Genomic DNA, 10,452 nt, shown 5'->3' with positions numbered 1-10,452 from the left:
GTATGACTCTGTCCAATCTCTCTGTGTTTGTGTGCTCTTGTATGTCTTTCTTTGTCAGGCCCTATTGGAGTTTTAGGTCTTGGGAGCGAGGACATTTTTGCAAAGGGAGGACATGTTGGCCAGGGCTTACTTTGGGAGAGCTGTTTGAGTATTACAACTTGGTTTTGGTGTTATGGTTAGGGTTACAATGGTTCCCAAACCTTTTTTATGTGAATAACTCCTAAACTGACACAAATTAGACCACGGACTCCCATTTGATAATATTTCGTCCCAGGGTCCCTCCTCTGATCGGGTTTTTGCTTCTAAATGTTTGACTACAGCAAGTGTATAAAAAACACCATCAAAATAGCCATTGTGTTGCTTATGAATTGGAATCAGAAATAAGCAATTTAATGAAAAAAATATTCCCCTTTTGGCTGGGGACCCCCTGAAACACCCTCATGGACCCCATGTAAAGGGAGTACGAAATGCATTATGTCATTATGAAGGTCCTCCCAAGTATAACAAAACATCTGTTTTTGTGGAAGAGAGAAACCGTCAATCTTGCATTGCATTAACATCAGGGCTTGTGCATGTGTAAACTGAAGTAAATTGCATATTATGTATAAACACACGCACACACACACACACACACACACACACACACACACACACACACACACACACACACACACACACACACACACACACACACACACACACACACACACACACACACACACACACACACACACAGCTTACCTGAACAAAATGGGGGGCCTTTAGTGTGCAGTTAATATGCAGTTACATGTAGTTTGTATGTTGAACAGCGCTGACATCTGCTGGTATTATTAGTAAATGAACATGTTGTGCGGTGAGTATTTATTTTACAACTTTGTCTCTCTTCAGTAATCCTCAAATGAAAATCATTTATAAATGGTTATTGTGTTGAGGGTTGTCAGTTTGATCTGGCCCTGGCTTTGGCACTGAGTGGTATTAATACAACGTAATAATGATTATAGAAATGTACCATTTATGTGGTATGATATGAGGACAGGAATCCTTGTGATGCATTTCCGAGTGATCAGTAAACCATGTACTTTATAATATAATAAAATACTTTGTATATTAATTATAAGAAACCTTTACAATGTGTAATCCAACGCAGCCTTACAAACTGCCCTGTAGCTGAATCAACACCTCACGGTATTTATCACAAGCGTTTTTTATACTTCTAGCAACCTATTCAATAGGTCCTTTTTTTACTGCAGTTTTGAACAGCTCATGTGTTACTAATAACAATAACTCTATTCTGTTCCAATCAAGTGTCCCGGTAAACCATGAGTGGGACAGTGAGCCAGCAGGAGCCTGAAACTAAAGCAGCTATATGGAATTCATCATTCATTTTATCACTTCCACCTGTGCGTTTCCTACTGTGAAATATCAAAATGTCTGCTATAAAGAAGGCCATCAACTTAGGTCACTAGCCAGAGGCCATTACAACCACACAGTGACAACCACAGCTTATTTAATTAAATTGTTAATTAAAATCCAATGCTACAGTTAGTTTCTCAATCTATTACAGCACACACAAGGCAGCCCATGTCTGAGCCGTAATAGATTGAGGCTGGTCTCAGATAAAAACAGATAACAGGCTCAGTTGTGATTGGCTGAGTCACGTGGTAAAAATAAAAAACTCCATAAAGGCCCTATATATAGACTAAGATAAGAGGCACAAAGACATGACGAAAGACTACGATTGTGTTGCAAACACTCAGTTGTTAATAGACAGTTTTTTTAATCGTTCACATGTATGTCCTCTCTTCGTTTTTAATCTCGTCTGACCCTTTACTGCTCCTGTTCCAGCAGCCGAGAGCGGAATGTAGGCCATGCTCCTCTGGCCGTTATTTTGCGTCTGTTACGTCTGACGTCAGCGCGTCTGCTGGCCGAATGTTTACATCCAGCAGTGCTTCTGTTCCTCTGACTGGATCTTCACAACAACAAACGGCTGAACACAAGGAAACCCGCTAAGACAGAGCATATCAGTCGGCATTTTCACAAGGTATTAGCTTTACCGGGCTCCGGCATGGAGGCGCAGTGAGAACCAGCGGTTTGGTTCTGCTCCAGCAGCAGTTCACGTTAGCTCTTCTTTCTCTCATTCTTGTCTCGAGCTGTCTTCTCTCCCAGCGGAGACGAGAATGCGGTTATTTCTGTCTGTGTTGACCTTGCCCCTGCGTGGCAGTCTGTAACATATGTAAAATGTCCTTTTTGTTGTTTATTCCAGACGGTTGTTGGACTAAGAGGGCTTGAATATGAGTGTTTATTCGAATTCTTGTCACCTGAGTGGCGCAAACAGCAACCGCAACAACGTGCACGGGCTGTGGACGTAAGCGCCGCGGTGCGATGAAAGCGGCTGCAGTTGCATGTCTGGGCGTGACTTTTGACTCTCCTTATACACGATGTAGAATGGCCGTGATAGCTAATTTATTGAATCAGGGAATGAATTTCAAAGCTCAAATGGCAGTGTTTTTATAGGAAGTGTGTACCCTACTAGCCTACTAAACCACTTAGTTTGTTGCAGACCGGGCCACAGCGCCCTCTTGTGGCCATGCGTGTTAATCTCCTGAAGAAGAACTACGATTTCCCCTTCCATTATAAGGATTAGGCGCAGCACCCAAGCTGTTTTGGGGGCACTACCTAAGCTAAATGAATGACAAATCAAAGGGATCATCAAAACTAACTAAATATGTCGACTTATTTAGCAAGTTTAGCATTTTTTTTAATTGTAAAAGGTAGCATTTTCTTAAGGTCCGAACACACACACCAAAAATGTGCACCCAAGTCTTCCACAAACTTAGGAAAAGCACTGATATGACAGGGGATAACATCTCATTGTGGATTTGCCTCCCTGGAAATGTTTTTTTTTTCTTCTGTTTTTGATGCAGCTACTGGTGTTTGTTCCCTTTTATAGATTCTGTACCCGGAAAAAATCCTCTTCATCTCAACTCAAGGGGCATCAAAGGCATGGGGGCCATTAATATGTAAATGCTCACGACCCTTTGTTCTTTTATAGCCTCATCATGGCTATGGCCAGCATTTGGCAGCCAGTGTGCACCCTGTGATCTCCTGTCCTTTGGCATTGCCCTCTGGTGTTGTTTTTAACACCACCCTGAACCACTGCTGCAGCCGCTACAGCATTCATACCTACAGCTGTATCCTGCTGCCAAAAGCTTCATTTAGGCTTCTACATTTGGTTGGGTCAGGCTCATTTGTGCACAAAGTCTACAGAGCTTAATGGTGAATGCATTTTTGAACTTCACTACACCACTACTTTGTACTTTGCGTTTTGACAGGCTGTTGATTGTCTTGGAGTTTATCTAAGTTGTGGAGACTTCTGAAGGGATCCTTTCCCTAATGTTGCCAGACACTTAATCTGAATTAATCCGAATATTAATCTGAGCCTGTGTGTGGCAAAACGAGCACTTTTGTGAAGGTAATTACATGCTGGACAGTTGCTCTATTAACTTACATTGTAGCTTGTTTAGCCGCTGCCGACTGAAGCGATCTTGTTTAATACTGGACCAGTGTACAAGCTTGTTGTTCCTATCAGTCACTTAGACACAAAAACATAGTAAAATAGGGTCCAGGTTGAAAAAAAGAAACGCACCAAAGGACCTGTTTGTGTTCAATGAACCACTGGTGGTTCGAAATTGGAACCTACCATAAAAGGACGTTATACTGCATTAAACCGTCATAAACACGCTCAGTCATACTCGTTAGAAAGCTTAGAGTCTCATGATTCCATCGAGCCCACACACAAGCAATAGTGGACTCACAACGTTATAATCATGTTCTGAAGTAAAGCAGACAGACAGATTCGAGTCTAAGACGAGCGTGCATCCCACCTGTCTCCTCTGTCTTTAATCACAGCGGTGAAAGATCTCCGTAAACGTTGTTTTCCTCCTTCGTACACGTCAAGCTATTAGAATATCCAAGCCTTGTAATCCATAATTATCTGGTCCCCTCACAATCTGGTATTTTCTGGCCAAGTTTCGACGTTCAGAATCTAGATAGTGCATCATTTTCGGTTTTTATCGTTGTAACTTTTTCTTGTGCGCGCTAGAAATCATGTCGACACCCATGTAATCTGTGGTGCCAGCAATTCCATGAACCTGGTTGCCAGCCAATAGCATAATTCTATCAAGAGATACACTCAAACTAAGCCAATAATATCACACAGCCCCCATTGGGCCCATGTGGGAAAGAATGACAGTAGATCCCACCAATTAGAAGAACAGGTCATAAAACTGGCATCCCTGTGTAGCCAGTAAAAAGACGAGTTGAATGGTACCAGACATGGCCAAAAAAAACTATCCCTGAGTTTACTCCAACTGTCTGAAAGCAAAAAATATTGCCTTCTTATAGCATTTCACCATTTCATAAAATTATGATTACTTATTCCTATAAATCTATGTATGTACTTCTTTCAGACATGTGTGTGAGTGATGTGGATGTGTTTTTGTATTTCAGAAGTTATGTATTTAGCACTTTTTGGGCTTTTTTAGAAATAAGAAATAAGACAAACGCACAGACATCTGTAGAAATACATTCATATAAAATCCATTTTATAAGCAATTTTCTTCTGGATTTTTTCTGTTCTAAGTTGAGACATGTTGCTAGGGTACTATTTTAGTATATAGCAGCTGTAATATGCTTACAGTAGTGATTTTTATAAATTTTTCAGATGATTTACTTGGACGGAAATAGAAATTCTGTCTTCTAACCTCTGTAGCTCTGTGTCAGTAAGGCCTAGTGTCACACTTCCACTAGAAACAACAAATTGAGAGTGTTAGCTTCACAATGACCTCAGGGTCATCCCAGAGGGCCAAAGCATGTGGAAACTGCAGCATGTTTTAGGGGGTAAAAATTTAGGCAAGAAAATCAAATATTTTCCAGTGTATTTTAAGAGAGTTTGGGTATTTTCAACCTGGATCCCATTTCCCCATTTTTTTGTATCTAAGTGACAAAAGGGAAAGTTTTTTTTAAATTGGTCCAGTATTGAGCGAGAGGCCTGTAACCGGAAACAATTAAACAGGCTGTAATGTAATCCCATTTTGTGCAAAGTGAATGTACCATGTGCTGTTTTTCGCCACTGACAGGCTCTGATTATTTTTCTTCTGTTTGACTTTAGGGAAAGATGGAGACGTTGTCGTAATCCTGCTTTGCTCTTGTGTGTAACTTTCTGATGCCAGGTCAACACAGTAACTTAAATGGAATAAAAGAACATATAGAGAACGATTTACAGACTCCATTTTAAATGTTGTAAAGAGTAAGTTTGAGAGCAAACAAGTATAGAAGTCTGAAAAGAATGGCTTTGTCTTTTTTGAACAAGAGGACATATGTTTCTGTTGATTTTGGATTTGAAAATGTGCAGCGGAGGCTTTTTCTAACACATAATTCTTGTCATATGCCTTCAGTCAACATGGGGGGAGCTGTAAGTGCTGGTGAGGACAATGACGACTTGATTGACAACCTGAAGGAGGCGTACTACATCCGCTCAGACCTGGTGGAGCGGGCTTTCCGAGCTATCGACCGGGCTGACTACTACCTGGATGAATATCGGGACAATGCTTACAAGGTGACCAAAAATAATAAGTCTGTGAAATCTCCCAACCAGGGTCCAAAGAAATCCACAGCATACATGATAGGCAGTACATACACATTTTGGATGAAAACACTGGTGGATGAAGAGGTTTTAGTTTTGTTTTTAAGGGCACTTTGTATGATAGGCGGAAAGATTTGCGGGTATAACAAAAGCTGGTTATGGTATTTTATTGTTGTTGTTAGGACTTGGCATGGCGGCATGGAAACATCCACCTATCTGCTCCGTGTATCTACTCTGAGGTGATGGAGGCTTTGGATCTCCACCCGTGCCTCTCCTTCCTCAACCTCGGCAGTGGGACTGGCTACCTCAGCACCATGGTCGGCCTCATATTGGGTACGTGGGTAACTGCTGCAGTTCAGCATGTAGAGTCTATATAGGTGTTCTGGTAAACATGTGGCAGTGTGACGGCTGCAGGCACACGTGTGTGGACTGAAGAATATGGGTTCAATTTCTTCATGCTCCATTAACTTGCCTGGATACACATTAGGCTTTCCTTTAACCCTCATGTTTTCCTTGGGTCAAATTTGACCCGTTTTCAGTTCATTTAATGTTTTTTTTGTCATAAAAAATGGGCCGTTGAAATAATGTCAACATTTAAAAAAAAACAACCAAAAACATAAAAAAAAAACATTCACAACATTTTAAAAAGTGACAAAAATGAAGAAAAAATAATAACAATGTTAAAAAAAAAAAGTGACCAAAACGACTTTTTTTTTTCACGGTTGACGGGAAGACAACACAAGGGTTAAGAGAAAAAAACCCCACAACAAAGCCAAGTTTCCACCAAGCAATTTCATATAGTATCTGTAGCAACCTGTACAGTACATGTACCTTAACGGTAAACACTAGATCTGTTTCACGCTTCCATCGCAGACAGTCCTTTAAAACCTCGGTGGTAGTAGCCATGGACAGCCACGCACGGAGAAAAAACGTTTCATTTCTTCAGTTCTCGTTGTTTATTCTCTTCAACGATGATGCAGGAGGACGTCTGCACCTTCTTGATCATTCACAGGATGGTGTTGCACGCTGACGTTTTAGAAAATAATAACTTTGTCTCCCATTATTTTGAATTGAGCTCTGGGAAACACCCAGTAGCAGACCTGAAATACTCTACGTTGCAATATGGACAAAACTTCTCAAATGTACCCAGGGGCTTCACCGCGCTTGACAATTAATAACTAGAATGGTATATTTCATTCTGAGGGGCTTTATTACTGTTATTATTATTATTTATTATTAATATTGTTATTATTATTATTGTTATCTTTATACTGTCATCTGTACTGTATTTTTGCTAAAAAAGGATGCTGGAAATTTCAATTTCTTCCTAAGTCTAAGTCTTTGTCGATGTTAGAAAACAAGCTGATCTTCATTTTAAGAGGAGAATTAATTATAATATTGTAGTCGTGAAAGCGCAACAGCATAGTGTTTTTTTCTAGAACTTTTAAGAGTATGCGTATGCTCATGCGACAGAGAGGGGAGAGCGAGAGCTGCACTACAGTACTTTAACTCCTGGTGTATAGCTTTCTACCCATTGCAGCTTTAACAGGGGAAACCAAAATTGCACGTTTCTAAATATAAAATCAAGAGGGTGTCTAACTACGCATGTAAGTGTGGGTCATTTGAAAGTGTGATGTGTGGTGTGCCCCCTGTTCCAGGACCATTCGGAGTGAATCATGGAATAGAGTTACATGCAGATGTGATTGAGTACGCCTATCAGAAGCTGGACTCCTTCATCAAAACCAGCGACAGCTTCGACAAGTAGGTGTCCAACTGTGTCAGTGACAGTTCCTCGTGTCACTGCACCGGGTTGTTATCCGATTCTTCTGTGCGATTTTCAGTCGTTTTACTACTTTTGCATACTTTTCAGCTACAAAAACCATTAAAATATCCAAATGTTGAGCTCTTTAAGGACATTTGTGCTTGTTTTCAACTTTTCTCCACCATTTATATTTCTTCAAAATGTTAAGCTTTTTCCTTTTTTACGTTGAAAGTCAGTGGAGCAGCTTTCAGCTGTTACAAATGTATTCCGCTTTGTTATCATTGCTTTGTTTGAATTTAGTGCTTCTTTAGGCTTTTTCTGCTATACTATGACTTTTTAATCACTTTTTTCAACATACTATACTATGACTTTTCAATATTTGTTTCTGCTATTTTATACTATGACTTTTTCCACCATATATTTACTATGACTTTTTATCAATTTTTCGACATACTATACTATACCTTTTTTATCACTTTTTTTAACATACGGTACTATACTATTTTCCGACATGCTTTGCTATGACTTTTTCCGATATATCACTTCTTTTCGACATACTATACTATGACTAGTATTTGACATACTATACTATGACCTTTTTAATCACTTTTCTCAACATACTGTACTATATAACTTGTTTTCCACCAAATTATACTATAACCTTTTTTCCACATACTAAACCAGGACTTTTGTATCACTTTTAACATTCTGTGACTTTTTAATCACTTTTCTCGACATGCTGTACACTTTTTTGAACATACTATACAATGACTTTTTAAATCACTTTTTCCACCATATTATATACTATGACTTGTTCGACATACTATACTATGACTTTTTTTAAATCTTTTTTTTTGACATACTATACTGACTTTGTACCATCTTTTTTTTTTTTTCGACATACTATACTATGACTTTTTTTATCTTTTTTTTTTTTTTTTTTTCTTTTTTTTTTTTTTTTTTTTTTCCCGACATATGTCATAGTATAGTATGTCGAACAGTCATAGTATATATGGTGGAAAAAGTGATAAAATGACTTTTTTTAAATCTTTTTTCCGGCTACTATACTATGACTTTTTTTCTCTTTTTTTTTCGACATACTATAACTTTTTTAAAATCTTTTTCTTAATTCTGTGTAATTGGAAGACAGAAGGTTGCATGGTTGAATGTTGTGTAAGTCGTGAGGTCCAATGTACTAAGTGGAAGAGACAAACATGCTGAAAACATGCTTGTTTCTGTCAGGTCAGACAGCTTAGGGTGATGAGTGACTGACTTGAAGACAGAAGGTTGAGTGTTCAAATCCTGTGGTGCACAATTGTTTTTCTATTATTTAAGACCTACTTTACAGGAATAAGGAATACAAATAGATGAAGAGAAAAGTAATACACTGTAGATAAATTTATTATCACTTTTTTCCAAACTATTCCGACTATGCCATGACTTTTGTATGACCTTTTTCGATAAATCATACTATAACTTTTCAACATGCTATACTATGACTTTTCTTTTTGCAAAACCTTTAAATACTCAAATATTGTTAAATAAATTATCGGTATTAGTCAACATTTCAATGAAACTCACTCCCACTTTTCCAACTAATCTCACTACTTCACCTTCTTCTAACGCAATTATGCCTGCAATCCAGTTTAGCTTTAACAATTTGGCTTTTCAGCATTGACAAGCTGTTTCTGTAGTTGTTTCTTTTAACTCTTGTTCATACCGTTTCCATTGCTCCCGTGTTTCTGTTCAGATTTGAATTCTGTGAGCCATCCTTTGTCGTGGGTAACTGCCTGGAGATTCCTCTAGAGAGCCGCCAGTATGACCGGGTGTATTGCGGGGCCGGGGTGCAGAAGGAGCATGAGGATTACATGAAGAGTCTGCTCAAGGTGGGGGGCATCCTGGTGATGCCTCTCGAGGAAAAGGTTGGTGTATTTCAGAGAAACTCAGGGTAGCACAGATCTGGATATTAGGCAAAACTAACTTAAAGTACCCCTATTTGAAAGATGGAACTGAAATGTTAATTTTTAAGCAGATATGCATGTTTGTTATTTGTTAACTATAATTCCTAAGTTGAGGCTGCATCTCCCACACAGACACACACCTTGAAGGAGAGCTTATATTTGTTACGTAAACACCTTGTCTTTATATCTACGTATAACTATATTATAGCATTTAACAACCATTATTTAAATGTGTATATACTGTTAAATGGGGGCATATTCTTTTATATCACTGTCATTTCCCTGTCCATATTTATTCATGTGTGTCTGTATTTTTATTTAGTGTCTGGAAATGTTAGAATGTGTTGTCTTGGTAATGATCTCAGCAGCTTTTCCAATGTTCAAAATCTTCCATTGAAACAAAAAGTACACTGAAAAGAAAAGATTGATTTTATTAAGGGATATGCGTAAAAAAAGTTCATATTTGAATTGCAATTCAAGGTCTACCGATTCAAAATCCTTTCATAATATTGTTTTTTTAATGTATGTCTACTGCAGTTTATCCATTTATTGATCCCCATTGGAAATTCAAGGTCCCAGTAACACACACACACACACACACACACACACACACACACACACACACACACACACACACACACACACACACACACACACACACACACACACACACACACACACACACACACACACACACACACACACACACACACACACACACACACACACACACACGTTAAAACAACAAATCCACATGTAAAATATGGCTACATACATGGGAAAAGTAACTACATTTACATAATGTGAATCATTTTTGAATTGAAAATCAATATTGAATCGAATCGTGACCCTAAAATTTGGAATCCTGACATTTTCTGAATTGTACACCCCTCAATTTTATCCTGTTGTACTTTTTGCAGTTGACCAAGATCACGCGCACAGGGCTGAACAGCTGGGAGACCAAAAAGATCATTTCTGTGTCCTTCGCTCCTCTGGTGCTGCCCAAACACATCACGAATGGCAAACCCAAGACTGTCCCACTACGTGAGTCTCATTCTGACCTTTATTACAATAAAGAAAAATGC

At 38.8% G+C, this 10,452-nt stretch overlaps 1 protein-coding gene across 1 annotated transcript in view; it reads left to right on the top strand.

Moving 5' to 3' along the window:
- The first annotated feature begins 1,792 nt into the window (after positions 1-1,792).
- Positions 1,793-10,452, top strand: part of pcmtd2b (protein-L-isoaspartate (D-aspartate) O-methyltransferase domain containing 2b) — a 13,294-nt gene continuing 4,634 nt past the window's right edge. Inside the window, exons 1-6 of the mRNA XM_032522059.1 lie at positions 1,793-2,041; positions 5,457-5,617; positions 5,827-5,977; positions 7,303-7,405; positions 9,157-9,328; positions 10,288-10,411. Coding sequence (XP_032377950.1) covers positions 5,462-5,617; positions 5,827-5,977; positions 7,303-7,405; positions 9,157-9,328; positions 10,288-10,411 — 706 coding nt within the window. The 5' untranslated portion in view covers positions 1,793-2,041; positions 5,457-5,461. The remainder of the gene's footprint in view (positions 2,042-5,456; positions 5,618-5,826; positions 5,978-7,302; positions 7,406-9,156; positions 9,329-10,287; positions 10,412-10,452) is intronic.

This window comes from Etheostoma spectabile, chromosome 7 (genome assembly GCF_008692095.1).
Source record: "Etheostoma spectabile isolate EspeVRDwgs_2016 chromosome 7, UIUC_Espe_1.0, whole genome shotgun sequence".
NCBI classification, from domain to species: Eukaryota; Metazoa; Chordata; class Actinopteri; order Perciformes; family Percidae; genus Etheostoma; species Etheostoma spectabile.
The sequence above is the reverse complement of the archived record's forward strand: the minus strand, read 5'-3'. Positions and strand labels throughout refer to the sequence as shown.